Source organism: Drosophila sulfurigaster, chromosome 3 (genome assembly GCF_023558435.1).
Source record: "Drosophila sulfurigaster albostrigata strain 15112-1811.04 chromosome 3, ASM2355843v2, whole genome shotgun sequence".
In the NCBI taxonomy this organism is placed as follows: Eukaryota; Metazoa; Arthropoda; class Insecta; order Diptera; family Drosophilidae; genus Drosophila; species Drosophila sulfurigaster.
Window position 1 is genome coordinate 20,018,638 of NC_084883.1, and position 17,161 is coordinate 20,035,798.

The 17,161-nt window shown below is 39.6% G+C and overlaps 4 protein-coding genes across 4 annotated transcripts; 2 read left to right on the top strand and 2 right to left on the bottom strand.

Annotated features, from left to right (window-relative positions):
* Positions 1–489: 489 nt before the first annotated feature.
* On the bottom strand, positions 490–11,521 carry LOC133845402 (nidogen). The gene is made up of 10 exons (XM_062279864.1): positions 10,935–11,521; positions 7,112–7,591; positions 5,544–7,049; positions 4,221–4,634; positions 3,747–4,156; positions 3,516–3,673; positions 2,138–2,392; positions 1,906–2,080; positions 1,037–1,321; positions 490–971 (listed from the first exon to the last, which is right to left on the bottom strand). The coding sequence occupies exons 1-10, from the start codon at positions 11,181–11,183 to the stop codon at positions 698–700; spliced, it is 4,206 nt and encodes a 1,401-aa protein (XP_062135848.1). The 5' UTR covers positions 11,184–11,521; the 3' UTR covers positions 490–697.
* Positions 3,079–4,708, top strand: LOC133845404 (uncharacterized). Its single transcript, XM_062279866.1, has one exon. It carries the CDS (start codon positions 3,166–3,168, stop codon positions 3,505–3,507), a length of 342 nt encoding a protein of 113 aa, XP_062135850.1. The 5' UTR covers positions 3,079–3,165; the 3' UTR covers positions 3,508–4,708.
* A 1,303-nt stretch (positions 11,522–12,824) lies between the features above and the next one.
* LOC133845540 (uncharacterized) lies at positions 12,825–14,673 on the top strand. The gene is made up of 4 exons (XM_062280019.1): positions 12,825–13,971; positions 14,030–14,143; positions 14,203–14,359; positions 14,425–14,673. Exons 1-4 carry the CDS (start codon positions 13,858–13,860, stop codon positions 14,634–14,636), a joined length of 597 nt encoding a protein of 198 aa, XP_062136003.1. The 5' UTR covers positions 12,825–13,857; the 3' UTR covers positions 14,637–14,673.
* A 523-nt stretch (positions 14,674–15,196) lies between these two features.
* Positions 15,197–16,115, bottom strand: LOC133846004 (uncharacterized protein C16C10.8; the record flags this gene model as incomplete). Its single annotated transcript, XM_062280701.1, has 1 exon — positions 15,197–16,115. A coding segment is annotated over one exon (837 nt), but the record flags the coding sequence as incomplete, so codon positions are not given.
* Between the last annotated feature and the right edge of the window lie 1,046 nt (positions 16,116–17,161).

The window sequence follows — 17,161 nt, forward strand, 5'->3', positions numbered from 1 at the left end:
AAATGCGAATTGAAGTGCACACAACAAACGCAGTTGTTGCTGATTTTGTTCGCCTGGTTGTTTCACTACAAAATCAATGAAATAAATGTCAGTTGTCGCGCGGCATCAAAATAGGTCAATGACATACATAGGTCGAAATGAGGGTTTGAAAATTGCTAAGAGATTTGGTAGAACTTGTCTCCGCTAAGGGTGGGTGAACTTGCTGTCACGTTTGCTCGCCTGATATTTCATTGGGGAAAATCAATGAAATAATGTCAGTGGCCTCTGCAGCATTCGACTGGTATTTCCCAGCTACTACTGGCTGCATTGAAAATAGGTCGAAATGGTGATTCGCACGCGCAAGTATTGGTCGAAACGAAAAGTGAAATTGGTTAAAGTGTGAAGTTGCTGTCGACTTTTGCTGCTCGCCTAGTATTTCATCAGACAAAATCAATGAAATTTCCATTTGCGCAGCCACGCAACAAACCATTAAAAAGAGCTCAACAAATTTAGTTTAATGTATAGAGATTTATTAAATTGAGTAGATTTACAAAAAATGGCACAGACATTAGTATATATTTAATATTTGGTTTTCTTTTGGTTTTTGGTTTGCTTTTGTTCTTAGTTATCTCTCTGTTATGCGTATACAAAAATATTCATTTCATTGCATTTTATAGTTTTCTTTTTTTTTTGTGATTTAATTAATTTAAGTGTTGTTTCATTTGCGTTGTGTTGCAAATGGATAAGGCGAAGGGACGGAACATCCAGTCGAAGCATTGGTGCACTTGCAACTCTTGCCGGATGGCGACTTCCTGTTCACCAAACACAGACGGGCATCGGTGCAGCCGCCGTTGTTAATCTGACAGAGACTCTGGTACTGAGGACAGTTCTGGACCACGGCAGTCATGCCGTACATCTTGTGGCTGCCAAACGAGGCCGTTTGAATGGGCTTCTGACGCACTCCCGCACCATCCACGCTCTCCAGTTTCTTGCTGTGAAAGTAAAAAGCACAAAGTTAAGCATACATCGAAAGGAAGTATTCAAAAGTGAAGCCTACGTTGTCCAGTCCGTCCAATAGAATTGCTCATGAGTGAAGGTCAGACCGAAGGGATAGCTCAGATTCTGGGCAATGGTGCGAATCTGACGATTGGCCGCATTGATGCATTCCACCTTCTTGGTGCCAGCATCCGCAAAGCACAGCTCACCGCTGTGGTCGAGCACCACCAGCGAATTGGGCAGCGTCACAGCATCGGAGCCCAGCAACAGTTCACGGCCAGTGCCATCCAGGTCGGAGAACTCAATCTTGGGGTTAGAGCGATCCCAATCCGACCAGAAGAGTTTCCTGCAAGCCAAGAAAATACGTTAAATAAATATCATACGTTTTAAAGAAGTTAAATTAAAAAAAGTGAGAAGACTGAAGACTGTTCAATTTAAGAAAGAAAATATAGTGCAGCAACTATTAATATGCAAAAATTTAATTGCAAATTTCAACTCGTAAAGTAGATAATACAAATAAATAATATAAAATAATAAATTCTATTGAGGTTAAATTCAAATTAGAAAAAAGACTGAACTGTTAAATATAAGTAATAAAATATTGATACAGCATAACAATAAAACAAATAACAAGAATTTAAATGAGTAAATGTAATGGTAATTATCGATTCCATTAAGATAAATAATTAATAAGATATAATATATTAAATTCAAGTAAATTCAAATAAGCAGGAAGACTGCAAGTATTAAAATGCATAAATTAAATTGCAATTATCTATTCGTAAAGTAGAATTGAAACAACTGATTTAAATACTTATATAAATATTATTGTTTTGGTACGATATTGGTATCGTAAAGTTAATACAAAATACAAAATATTTCAATACCAATTTAAATAATACTCAGATAAAATTATTAATCTGTACTCACTCTCTGTAGGGATCGATGGCAATGCCACGTGGATTCACCAGCTGCTTGTTGACGATGACAGCACGCAGTGTCGCATTATCCAGACTGGCCACCTCAATGGTATCCTTCACCGAATCCGTCCAGTAAAGACGACGAGAGATCACATCAATAGCAATGCCCTCAGGCGATTCAATATCTTCAAAAAGGAAACTATGAATAACTCAAATCGATTGAAAGCATTTGATTGACTCACCTGTTGTGATGAAAGGACGCTCATCGCTGCCATCATATTTGGCACTCAGAATCTTCTTAGCTGAAATGTCGCCCCAGTAAACGCGTCCCTCCACACAATCCTTGTCCAGACCAATGGCCATCGAGGCCACCCTAATGGGATGCGCATCACGGCCATTGAGAGGCACACGAACAATGACAACGCCCTGACTGACGAGAAGGAAGTCCGACTCGTGTTGCTGTCGCTCAAAGCACACAGAGCCATTGCCATAGAAACCTAAAAGAAAAGAGTTGGAGAATAATTGAGTTTCTTGAGTTACTAAACATTTTTAAAAAGTATGAATCGAAATAAATTGAAAAATAAATAAGATTAAACGCAAAGCAGTGTGGCATTATTTTGACAATACTATATACCAAAAAAAAATATAACGCAAAATTACTATAAAATTCCGAAAGATATATTTGGAATATTGATATAGCATAAAAATGATTGCTATTTAGGTATTTATTTGAATAACAAAATGCGAAATAATTATGCCAATAAATATTGTTGCTGAGAGCTAATCATATTATATACGTCTCATGAGATACAATGGCAAATGACGTCTAAAAAGACTAAATCCGTAGGATCTGCCTGCTAGGCTTATCCTTATATATTTGTGATGTACATATGTATACATTACTCCTGATCTCCCACTATAGTTTGTTCAAATATTCATTGAGTTTTATTATTATAAATACTTATACAATATCATACAATAGAATTATAGTAATGTTGTAAGATATATCATGCTCTTCCCCTTTTATTACCAATTTAATCTGTAAGAAAATTATTTTATATTCTTAATACCTAAAGAATATTTTTTCATCCACCTATCACAATGTTCAAATACATGATGTATTTTGCTCTCTATTCAACTAAAGTAGGCATTGATTTAGACCTTCATCTATGTCATTTCTGAGCAACTCTTTAGCATTTTCTACAGATAAATTCTAGTAAATATTTCGACCAAAACAAAACTGTACAAATTAATAAAAGTAAGTCAGAAGATGATGCGATCCGTGAACAGTCTCTTGCTGGCCACATCCCGAAGGGGCATGATACGGGAGATGAGTGTGCAGAGCCATCGAGCAAGCAAGAGATGGACTGCAACCGGATTGGGAAAGCAACAATATCGCTTCATGCAGGATGCGAATCAAATGAGGAAAACATCGACTCTGCAGTCGATGAAAGAGTTCTTTATGCATCCGCTGACCTGGGATCGCAACAATGGCTTTTTAAACGTGGTTCTGGCCTTGGCCATTTTCAGCTTCTGCTTCATTAACTCGTGTTCGAAATGTCCCGAGGAAGGAGCACAGATGACCTCAAAGACGGCAGCGGACAAGGATTAGAAACTTACCTTGATTGCAGACACAGACGAGTCCCGAGTTGGTGGACATGCACTTGGCATTCATGTCACACAGCGTGGGATTGTTGAGGCAGTTCTGCTCCTCGATGCAGACATAACCATCGCCATGGTAACCCGCATTGCACTGGCAGGTGTAGTTAGCCGGATCCCTGAAGAAGAAAGAGAAAAGAGTGTTAACTTCAAGAGGAATTCTCGAGAGGTGAAAGTGGTTCCTCCACTCACTCAGTTGGCTCGCAGGTGGCATGAATGCCGCAGTTGTTGCGCACGTTGCAAGGCGTGGGAGTGCTGATGCAGCCAGCCAAGGCATCGCCCTGATATCCCTCGATGCAGTCACAGTATTGCACATCCTGCTGATGATCCCACTTGCAAATGGCATTCGACCCACAGAACACAGAGCCACAGCGACCAGCTGGCACACAACGATCGCTAGGATCGCGTTCATAACCATCCTGGCACTGACAAACTCCGCCATCGCAGTACGCATTATCGCCACAATGTTCGGCTGCCTGGCACTCGGGGGCCAGCTGACAACGATATCCATCGCCAGTGTAACCACGCTGGCAGACGCATTCCGATTTGCCTAGTTGCTCATTGAAGTTGCACACAGCATGGGAATCACAGATATCAGGTCGCTGTCAAAAGGATTGCGAATTAAATGAATATACCACGAGTGTATAAGTATATAAGACCACTCACAATGGCGCAGGAATCCTCAATTGGTTCGCAGTTGTAGCCATCGCCGCTGAAGCCTTCGTTGCAGGTGCAAATGTGTCGCATCTCGTGTTCGTACCACGAGCACTTGGCATTTTCATTGCAACTGGAATCCACATCGCAGGGCACCAACTCCTCGTTCTTGTCCACATCGTAGACACCGCCGTAGCGACAACTCTTGCTGTCCTCGCTCAGCTCGTAGCCCTCGGGACATGAGCATGTGCCCAAGAAGTCGCAATGCGATTCAATCTCGTGATCATCCAACAGAATAGGCACACAGCGTTCGTGCTCCCAGACTTCATCGTGGCCGCAGATGTGCTGACAGCTGTATCCATCGCCGGAGAAACCTTCGCGGCAGCGACAGCGTCCCAAATAGCAATCCGCATCCGGCGAGCAGCGCTGCAAATTCAGATTTATATCATTATTGTACGGCAAATCAACAGAAGTAAATAAATTATTATTATTCTTTTTAATTTCTACTGATTTACTTATTTATCTATTCTATAATATTAATGCACATAAATTAGGGCAAAATTAAAATGTACCTAAAAGCACTTTCTTCTACTATAATTCATTCATTAGATAATTAATAGTTTACCAATTTGAATATTGTAGGACTATAACAGATTGAAGTCTTCGAGGCCTTTTTTCTGCGTTTTGCTAGCTTTTAAATTTAAATAATTAATAGTTTACAAATTTTATTTTTAAATGACTTTTATAAACAGAATAATTATTTAAGATATTTTATTGATTCGATAAAGAAGGAAAAATAATTTTGAAGATTTTGTAGTGTGGAAAAGAAAATCAATAATATTTAAGTCTTCATAGGACTATAATCAATTGAAATCTTTAGTAGCTATGTATGCTAAAATTTGAATTTAAATTTAATCCGAATGAGGATAGAAGGGTTTTATAAAATTGTTCCAAACAGAACTACTTGGTCTACTTGGTAGTAGTAGGAATTAAATTCGGGTCTTAGTTACTTTATGATAGTTGTCGATTGTATATTTTGAATGTATCAATGTGACGATATACCAAATATATGCATCGGTATACTTTTCTAATTTTTCGGTATATTAATTTTATAATTAATATATTTTAAAATTAATACCACGTTTTGCTTTTATTGAAAATGGGTAGCGGGTATCTCACAGTCGAGCATGCTCGAGGGTAGCTTTCTACTTCATTTATAAAATAAAGTATTCATATAATAAACTATAGTAAATGCTTATGGCAAGAACTTTTGTATAAACTCTTATAATTATAATATTCATTAGAATACAATGTTGTAAATTAAGTTTCACTTACCTGGCATTCATCGAGATGCTGGTTGTTGCCCTCATTGGGTGGATAATCGACATGTTCTCCAGGCAGTGGGTAACCCTGCTGCGAGTAGTCCGGTTGCTGAGGCTGTGGTGGATAGGGTTGCTGTGGTTCATAAGGCTGTTGTGGCTCATACGGTTGTTGTGGTTGTTGTGGTTCATAAGGTTGTTGTGGTTGCTGTGGCTCATAAGGCTGCTGGGGCTGCTGAGGCTCATAAGGCTGCTGAGGTTGCTGTGGCTCTTGGGTGCCATAGCCCTGAGAATCAGTTGGAGGTGTGGAGTACTCGTAGTTGTCGACAGAGTTGTTGCGCAGACAGCCATAGCCATTGCCCTCGTAACCCTCGAGGCAGACACATGAAAATCCTCCCTCAGTGTTGGAACAGAAAGCATGCTCATCACACACGTGAGTGCCCAGAGCACACTCATCAATGTCCACGCAGATCTCGCCCACACGTTCATCCAGCTGAGCGGCAAAGCCATGCCTGCAATCACAACGATAAGTGTCCTCATATGGGACACACACCGCATTCTCGGCACACTGAGCTGAGCCATCATTACAAGCATTCGATTCGGCATCGACGCCAATCTTACTAAGTGCGCTGGTACGCAGCGCCTGATCGCGATCCGAGTAGTCGAGCGTCACCTTGGAGACCTTCTGCAGCACAGTGCTGTCGGTGGGATCGGAGTCGTCGTCGCGCAAACAGCTCTTGTAGACAATGCGCTGATGAACCTGGAAGCCAAGCACACGCTGCTCCTCAACCAGTTCTAATTTATGCGATTGCACCGAGTAAAGTTCTCCGGGATGAAGAAAGCGATACTCATCCGTGTAGTCGGGCAGATGGAGTTTAGTTTGCGAAGAGATACGCGGCACAGTGCCGTTGAGAAGTATGCTGACATCCAGCTGATCCCAGTAGTTCAGACCCTCAAAGCGTTGAGTCACCTGCAGCAATTCACCCGAATCGAACTGCAAAGTGGAACTGTGCTCGTACTGACCTCCAGTCAACTGATAACCATTCGCCGCCCCATTGATGGACTTGGCAAACAACCAAGATACAGTAGTCAGCAGAGGCAAAGCCAGACGCAACTGCGAAGCCAGCTCATCGGTCAACGGGTTGATGGTGGTGTAAGTCCGAGCATCCGAGGTTACCACATACGATTGCAGCTTTGCCTCTTCGTCCACCTTCTGGCCATTGATCTGACCGGATAGGGAGCCAGCCACACGCATGGGTTGATCATTGGCCAGACAAGTGTGTCCATTGCCATAGTAACCAGCTGAACAGACACAACAGTAACCCTCGGACTTGTCGAAGCACTGCGCATTGCTGTGACACTGATGTCCGCTGGCTCCGCAGCTCTGAGCGAGCGCAGGCGATTCGGTGCGTGTCTCAGGATTGTTGGGTTCCTGCACATTCTCACTGGGATTGAGCGGCGCCACACGATACAGCCAGACACCGGGCACACCCAGATTGGTGCCCTCACTGAGGTAGCGAGCCTAAAAGGTAAAGGAAGAAAATTGAAGCACAAAAGTTTCAAAATATATAAAGTTCATATTACATTCTCTGATCCCGAACCATTCAGATTGAAGTAGCGTCCGTCTTCGGAAATGAAACCCGCCTGGGCACGAATGTCGGGCAATCCCAGCTCACCGGCCTCGCCTTGCAACCAATTGAGTCCGCCCTCGGGATAGATGAACTGCACAAAGGTGCGCTGCTCGCTGGCAATCAATGCCACCTGGAACGTGTTCACTTTGTCCGTCTTCGAGTTGAAGTAGCCCACATTGCGCCATGTGGCCACAATCAGTTGTTCGGCCGCAAAATCGAGCTCCTCGCTGTATGCGTATTGCACCAGACGCTCGGCACGTTGCAGCGTCGCTGAATCTCTGGTGTGGAAGAGGGAGATGCTGCTCTCATCGCCGCTGCTCGAGGTGTCCACGTTGGAGTAGAAGGCCGCTATCGAGGGATACTCGAGGGGGAAGGGCTGATTCAAGTACTCGGTGAACTCGACGTTGAATGTCAAAATGCCATTCGTGTTGATCTGTAAGGAAGAAGAAGAAGAAAAGAGGAATGAGTGAGAATGAAAGGAGGAAGCGAAGAAGAAGTGCTTGAAGTGCATATGGCGATCAATTAGGCCGCTGAAGTAAAGTGCCAACAGGCCACTTAACAAATTCTCCTGGCGGAAACTAAACAACAACAAACCATTAACAAGGCCCTCAATGATCATTAGGCTCTCTAATGACTTTGCCTAATTGAGTTCCGTGTCGGGAACATCCGCAATGCGCGCCTCTAAAATTAGTTTCCAACAACTGACGCCGACACTCTCCAGCTGCGCAACTCCTCAACTTCAAATATCTACAACTCCTGTTTCGTTTTCTTTCCAATCTCCCATTTTTCCCTTGCACAACTTTGCAGCGTTGCACAAATTTCCCAATTGCTGCATTTCTTCTCGGTTTTTCTTTTTTTTTTTTTGTGCCTGAATAAACAAAAGAACATTTTTGAAAAATTCCCATTTCGGTTTTTGAACATTTTTGTTCAAAATTTGTTATATTTGAAACTGGAGCACAGGTGTTTCAAATGCGAGTTTTTTGTGTGGTTTTTGTGGCACAACATTAATCAATTTTACACCCAGGGGGAGCCGCCACTTTATCTTCAGACTCTGCGGGTCAAAATGTGTGGAAACATTTGCTAAATGAGTGCAAAGACCACAGGAATGTGGAATGTGAACAGACAGCTGGACAGTGTGTTTAATTTGTTTAACTTTTCATCGCAAACTGCGAAGCAAAATATTTGGCAACAACTGAATCTAAATGGAAACAAATATAAGAAGATCTTAAGGCTTTTTAGACTTGTTTTTCTTACAAAATATGGGAAAATAAACTTTTTAAAGAAAGCAATTTGTTTATTCTATTTTTTGTAAGTTTAACAAAAGAGTCAAAAGTGGATGAAATCGCACTTATCTGAAGTATTTTAGATTTTTTAAGACTTACTATACTTGATTTAAAATTAATAGATTGATAAGTAATTTAAGTTTTACGATACTAAATTGAACATTAACAGATTGATAAGTTCTTAAAGTTGAAATTGCAGACCATCATCCTTTTAATAACTATAATTTAAAACAAATAAAATACAAAATATACAATAATCTCGCTTACAATTTATACAAAACTTAATTTGTTCGTAAACGTTTTGTAATTCAAGAAGACAGATTAGCTTTCAATTTTTTGTGATTCATAATCACATCAAATAAAGATTATATTCTGATACAAATAAATCATGTTTTTTCTAACATTTTGTATATGGTGCTTCCCCTGAATCTTCACCTGACTACAATCTAAATCTAACTTAACCCCATAACCCCAAATTCCCATTTTTCAAATTGATTTTTTATATGCTATGCGCATATTTCCACAGATTTGACACATCTATTTATACACATTATTTTGTCGCATAAACAATGATGAGTTCAACAATAATTAAACTGAATAATATCGTTTTTAGCTGGAACAAAAATGAGGCTTTGCTCATTTCACTTTTCAGAAATATTTTTGTGGAAATTTATGCATTTGTATGGCCATAATACGCGGTAATGCCACACATTTTGTGCCGCGTGCTATTTTTCGACGTCAGACACATAAATTTAGTTAATTAACTAACAAAAATAGGCGACACTTTCGCCTCGTACCGTGTGCTAAGCAACATCATAATTTCTGAACATGAAAAGTGAAAACAAATCGGAAAGGATCGACAAGAAGATACGCTATAGGTCAAGTGTTTAGAACTACTGAGAATGAATAATTTCTTAGAAACAAATATACGGTGATAAAAGAAATCAAAAAATAAACAATGTATGAATTAAAAAAACAAATTAAGATACACTATAGGTAAAGTATTTATAAATGCTTTGTACACAATTATTTTCTAAAATAAATTAAATTATGGTGGCCAAACAAATCAAATAAACAATTGATTTAGTATATATTATGAAAACAAATGTTGCTACCCGTTAGAAATAAATTATATAGTAGCCACATTTATAATAAGATATTGACATTTTTGATTTTGATTTATGCTAAAATGTGTAATTATTTTAGTATTTATAAAGTCATATTATTTAATGATAAAGTTGTTAGTTGATGTATTTTTCTTAGAGTCTCGAAATCATAGTTTGCATGAATGGAGCAAAAAACAAATTAATATATAAAAAAAATTTAATTTTATTTAAATGATAAAAAAAAAGTTCCTTTGCAGTAGAGGCTAAAAATAAAATTGAAAATATTTGAATTCCTACTCAACATTCTTAAATTAGTTCATGTTTTATATTGAATGGATTTCTGCGAAAACTAACTTTATCAGCAATCGTAGAGCTAAATATAATATAATATAATATTTCAATTTTATTTGCGTTAAATGTCTCGTTAAAAATTTGGAAATTACCCATTTGTAGATTAAATGTCATTATATGAGATTTTGTTATAATATAATAAAATGCAATCATATTTATTATGAGATTGATGAGAATGGGAATTTAAACTGTCTTCACTTGCGTTTAAATTTAATCAATGAGGGTTTTTTTCATTTTTTTTATTTTCAATAAGGATCTTTTGGTTGTAAGAAGCTGACTGACAACTCTGATGTATCTTCTATACAATATTTACAGGGTATGCAGTAAAAAGGCGGCTAACACTTTGGGAATGTGCCAAGGCGGCATAGCGACCGAACACGAAAAGAAACATGAAGAACACGAAGAGCAGATCACATCAATGGGTTGACTGCTTCTTCGCTATTTATTTGTAGCGTGTGCTTCTTCTGCCTCTCCGCCTGTCGCTTTTTAGGACCACCCCCAAGTGGACCTGCCTGATGATGATGGTATTCGGGTTGAGTGCGTGCGAATTGGTTTTGCGGTGTCGTCGTAAAATGTATCTCAAAGATACATTTTGTCGATTTTCGTTTCATGTTTTCGGTTTTCAGTTTTCGGTTCTCAATGTTTTGTGTGTGCCCAGCAACATTTGATAATTACACAGTTCTCGTGTCGAAATCGTTCTTTTCTTGTCCGCCTGTCATGTTTTGCCGAATATTAATGTAGACTTCTGTTTGTCTCTCTGGCTATTAATAAAGCGCACACAAGCACCCACACATACATTCTCATACGCTTAGATTAAGATGCCTCACAATGCAATTTGATTGAACTAAATCAACTATTAGCATAGACTCTTCTTATTGATAGCTCTTATCAGCAGTGTGCGACGCTTATCAGCCTGCAGTAAAATGCAAATTTTCATTCAGCGCAAAATTTGCCATAGCATATATAGTACGTAGCTCGACTTTGTTGTCGAATCTATCAGATAGTACCCGCCATATACATACATATGTATACTCACATAGATCTGTTCGTATTTCTCGCCATAGAAATTGATGGGTTGATCCAATTGGAGCAGCAGTTGCTCGCTGTTGCCCTTGGGCAGATACTGAATGCTGCCATCGGTGCCATCGGCGAACTCGTAGAGCTGATTGGACTGCAGAGAGTCCAGGTAATGCTCATACTGACCATTGGCCAGTTGGGGGCCAATGGAGCAGAGCAGAAGAAGCGACGCCAGAAGCGTGCATAATTTTTGTTTCATTGTTTGCATTGCAAAGTCTAAAATTTATATTTGTATTTGTTTTCTATTTCGTTGAAATAAATGTGATTTGTGTCCTGTGTGAGTGTGTGTGTGTTTCACAATTTTGCCAAAGACATTTTCAGACACAAACGCACACGCACTTGGCCAACACACTTCTAATTTTTTTTTTGGTGGATCCAAAAATATCGGATTTATAAATAAAACACTCTAGTGAAATATGTATAGTTTCTTATAGTTTTGTTTTTTTGGAACACTGTCTTGGAAACGGCGACGACACTGCGATCAACGATCGCTGGGCCGATTCAAACGATCTTCACACGAGCGAACGAGCCGATAAACGAACCGCATGCGCTGACAGTAAAAACTTGACTGAATCACAGCTCTGCTCAATTGGATGCTCTTTGCTTCGGTCTGCCATCTGTGTGACTGTCTCTATCGATGTGTGAGTGTGTGTGTGTGCGTGTGTGTGGGCGCACGAGACTGTGCTGCGTTTGCTGGAGTCTGCAATGCAGATGTGTGTATGTGTGTGTGTAGTGCAGGCCAGTCAACATAGCATCCACAAAGTGCATTATGTTAACAGTTGTGTGGATGCTATGCAGCTTGCTTTCAGGAGTGTATGAAAGAGAGAGAGAGAGCGACACAGACAGACAGCGATTTGCTTATTTATTTATGACATTTCGCTGTCGCTGTTGACATTTATGATCCACACGCATTAAGAACGAGAAAGCATTCTGCGAATAACTCGATCACTTCGGTTATGAGCACAAATAACAATAACAACAACAACAACAAAATAAAGAAAATTCAAGATACTAAAATAGAAGTTGCGAAAATGTTTATCGCAAGTTTATTGGGCGACAGCAGAACAAAAGAAATTCACTGTGCCACAGCATTATAATGATCTTTATTGAAGTCGTTGGTTTGTTTGTTTGTTTTGTTTTGATTGAGCAGTCAAAGCTGCTCAAAGAAATTTTTAGTTTTATGGATCAGAACTGCAAGTAAGAATTTTCACACTTTTCATTATAAGTCCTTGTACCAAAGTGGAGAGAAATTAAATAATGATCATTTACCTAACTATTTTTAAGGATCAGTATTTCTAAATAAATTTAAATTGTTTTTTTTTGTTTTTAAATGTAAAATATAATTAAAATGAATATGAATGTGAATTTTTTTATTTTTATTCAATCTTTTGGATATCATTTTTTTAAAGTTCGTTCTTATAAACATGATCTATACATTTGTTATTAAACTTTTTAGACTATAATTAATAAGAAACCAATTTCAAAATTTATATTTTAATTCCTGAATGATTTGATTATAAAAATTCACATTCAACTGAAATAATCAAAACAAAATAAATTATTAACACATACGTATTAGCATATTAAAATTTTGTATTTTATTTTTGATAAATAATCAATTTAAAATGGGGTAAGAACATTTTAAAAATATTTGTTTTATTTATTTTTATTGTTCTCAAAATATACATGCATTATAGATACATTTAGTTTATCTCTAGATTCCAAAGAAATTATGCTAAATCACACTCAATTCTACGAAATATTTTTAATTAAAACTTGCGTTATTTTTTTTTTTTAAGATCTAAAAATAGAAGTAGAAAATTCCAAAAGAATTTATTTTGTACTATCCAACTAAAAATAGATCAAAAGAAAGAACTGCTTATGTCATAATAATATTTCGAAATTGTAATGAGCTTGTTACAACTCCAACTATGGACATCGATGGGGCAAGAATCCGCTGCAATTCTCTAGCTGAAGAATGAGGCGCGTTTGCCTCAAAAGAATCGTAGGTGTGGCAGCCACAAGAAAGGTGAATGAGGTAGGTGGGGGAGGGGGGCGACCCAAGATTGCAGTAGGGCGACCCCAAAATACAAAAAACGAAATCAAAACAAGCCACACGGATGCGCCCGGTTGCCTGGGCGCGTTCCAATTCCATCGAAATGAACTTCAGGCGCGGATAAGGCACGTGCCGCATGATTGCGCCTGCTGTTGCTGTTGCATGCCACCATGAAGCGCCGCAGACGTAGCTGAAAGGGAGGAGTGGGAAAGAGGGAGGGAGGAGGCAGCACACCCAGTCGAAAATAAACAAATGGGAGAAGAGAACTTCTGAGGCAGCGACGCAACGTCTGCGCCTTTGACTGATGATGATTGTGCCAGGGGATTCGTCGAGTGCATTCCCGTAATGCTATTTATGATGTATTTCTCGGTTAATTAGTTGCAGCTGGAACGGCCAAGGGATTGCCTTGGCTTCCGCATCTTCAACAACATTCCCACCAACTCTGACTCCCATCTTCATTTCCATCTGCGCTCTTTTTGGGCTGTCACATCTATTCGTGCTGCTTGATCGCTGATGGATGGCTGCCTTTTCATCATTTATCTTCCAGGGAGTTGCACGTGGAACTGCAACGACTTCCCGGAATTGGAGCAGAACCTCAGTGCCACACAGTGGCAGCTGCAACGCCCTGAACTTCCCTCCCCTCTCAATGACTTGGCTCCCAAAAAATATTACGATCCACAAATTCAGACGAATAATTATAAACTTAAATTAAGCTCGCAATTAAGTCGTTAAATGTTGTTACGCAAAATTAACTCGTCTCTCGATCAAGTTGAAATTGGCATTATAAAAGTCGGATGAGCATTGTGAAGAGTCAAATCCATTGAGTATGTTTTCCATTTACTTTCATTTGATTCTCTTTGGCTTCGGTTGCCTGCTGCTTCATGTGCTGGCCAAACCGCAGCTGAACGAGGATTGCGAGCTCAATGCAGCAGACACCATGGTGACCAAGATGAGGCAACAACCATCATCTTCAAGTAACCAACTCCATCTCTTTGCAGCACGATTTTTGCTGTGAACTGCACGAGGAATCATCAGAGTTCACCGAGTGCCAAATGGATTGGTTCTCGAAGCTAGAGCCCAACAACGAACAGCTGGAGCAGGCCTACATGTTTGTGAGTGCTCCTCAAATCCTCTCCAGTGTCTCAATCTCACTCTAGTATCTCAATTGCAGTGCACAGCTGAATGCGCCTTCAACGCAACTGAGTATTTGGCTGGCAATCGTCAATCGTTGAATCTGCGCAGGATTAAAGAGCATCTGGAAGACGAGCTAGACAGCAAGGCGGAGCAGAAGCAGCTCTATGAAACCTATGTGAAGTGCGACAAGCATGGTAAACAGGCAGAGAAATCTCTCACTCCAACATGTTATTTAATTAAATTGTTCCTTCCCTTGCAGCTCTTTCGCTGCTGCGCCACAAAGGTGTTCAGGCAATTGCCAAACATTTGACCACACATGGCTGTCATGTGTATCCTGGCCTGGTGCTGGAATGCGTGGCTAACGAGATGATTCTCCACTGTCCAGCTGAACGGTTTAGCAAGGTGGCACAATGTCGAGCCACACGCGATTATTTGCGACAATGCTTCGCGTATCTGAAATACAAAACCTAAGAGCTAATTAAAGCGTATATACGTAATAAAGTAGTTCACATTATGTCTGAAAACTACATTTCAGATCTTTCTCTTTGACATTATCCTAAGCATATTTTTCTTTCTTCTAAGGCAGTTTATCTTCAATAGGATTCTAAGAGCAGCATCTTAGCTTCTATTGATAAAGCTCTTGACGTCTAAAAAGATTCTGTGTACAGCATAGCAACAGACTATTGTCAAGGAGCGGCTTCATCATCTACAGTCACATCTTCTTGACTTAAACCTAAGATGACACACCTTCCAGATGACAAATATACGATCTCTTAACAACAGAACTCAGAAGCTGTGATAATCGTTCCATCATCTTGTTTTAGACCTCAGACAAGTGCAAATAATGTTGTTGACAACTATTTAAAATTCAATTGAACAGGCATCTCGAGCAATTCCAGTCAAAACCGAGCCTTGAGACAAGATTTAGGTGCTAGGCTTGTTTTGCCAGCATCTCCACTAGGAACATAAAATTCTAGTCATGACTTCATCTTAAATTAACAGCTAATCTTAACACTCAACAACCAGTCTAATTATTTTTTGCTGCTTATGTGTTTAATGTTTGTCTACAGTTAAGTATTAATTACGCTAGAGACTTAAATGTAGCTTTACAGATCAACATGCTTTCACCAGATCCCCATCCAGCTTCACTTCCTTGCATTTATTGAGCTGCTTGTTGAAACGCTTCTCAAATTTCTTGGCTTGTTTCTCGCTCAGCTCCGTCACAGCCAAATGCTTTACGTATTTCTTCTCCAGCTTCTTCCTCAGCTTCTCCACAAAGATGGCACCGGGTTGCTTGGCCAACACCTTCTTCAGCTGTGCCGCCCAATCGAATTCGCGGTTCTCTGCAGCAACAGTATCATCAGCAGCAACATCTGCAGCAGCTTCACCATTTTCCACCTTGGACTTCTTCTTGGGCGGCTCCTCAACTGCAACAGCTTCTTCTGTTTGCTTTTGTTTCGCTGCCTTGGCAGCTGCAAGTTCCGCCTGTTTGGCCTCCTTCATTTTGTTCAACTCCTTCTCGAGTATGTTCCACACTTCAGTGGCCTGGTGGCGTGGCATACGCATGCAGTTGCCCACAAAGTTCTCGAATTTCGCCTTCTTGCGTGGAACATTGTCAACGCTCTGCAAACGCTGGAACGCATTGCGCAGCTGTGGCGTTAGTTCATACTCTGGACTGTCGAGGATGGCGCGTATGATGTCCATCCAACTCTCCTGTTTTTGGGCATTCTTGTTCCTAGGTTCCTTGGGCACAAAGTTTTGATTGGAGTACTTCTGGGCTTCGGAAATGCATTTGGTGTGTGCCACATATTCCTCCTCGTAGAAGTCTTTCAGGCAGTCCATGCACGACACGTTCTTGACGTTGCCACGGCATCTGGTCTGGTAGTGCTTCTCCACGGCTGGCTTCTTTACGGACTCGCCGCAAATGTTGCAGGTAAAAAAACACCATGTTTAATAGAATATTTATTCGAAATCCTGGATGCTAAATGCAACACGTGCGCGGCTAATTTTTTTATTTATGTGCCGCGTTCCATGTGTGACCGTAGTTGGGTTTTTAAGATATGCAATTTGAGGCATAAAATATACCAACATATACCACCTTCCATAGTTACGCGCTAACATTTCTTTTAACGTTTTTTTAAATACGCTTATATAGATTTAAAAATATTGATTGCTCTATTACCCGTGAACAATCAAAATTTTTATATCTATATAAGCTTTTATGTTAATTTTATACTTTTTTTTTTGAAGCCAGTCAAAATAGTGAAAGCACAAATGACTTATATATTAATATGCTTGTTATTAATATTAAAGAGGGCGTACAAGCCATTTAGACTCAGTCATCCTTGAAAACACGCAATGTAAGGAAAATAACATCATTTTAATTATAATATTTAAAATACGTTATAGTCCGCTTATAGTAAATCGTTTACTGTTATTTTCGGAGTCGCGTTAATGCTGCGTAACAGTGGCGCCACATTGAAGTTACGTACCAAGCAGTTTCTGAACGATTGCAATATATCCGACTTTTGTCATCTATAAATGTTGCTGTTTGTGATGAAATTACATCGCTCCAGTTGTTTTTCATATCATACGCATTATTTACAAGGTGACGTCATGCCCAGCACCCACATTTTTATGCCGTCGCTAGCGCCTAAAAAACTATGGCGAACTGGCGATGTTGCTGTCTATGATGAAATTACAATGCTTCAAGGAGTAGATGCTTATGGCACACGCATTATTTACATATTGTCATCACGTCAGGCAAATAATCTTTTCATGGATATAATAAAATAATACCATAATAATATATCATCATATATATACTACAATATTATATAAAATATTTACCATAATTGGTCATTTTACAAACATGATTGCCTATACTAAATTGATAACTGCCGTTACTACTCCGAATTTTCGGAGTTGCGATTGTTATGTGCAACAGTGGCGCCAGTTGTGAAGTTACGTAACAAGCAGTTTGTGATCGACATCAA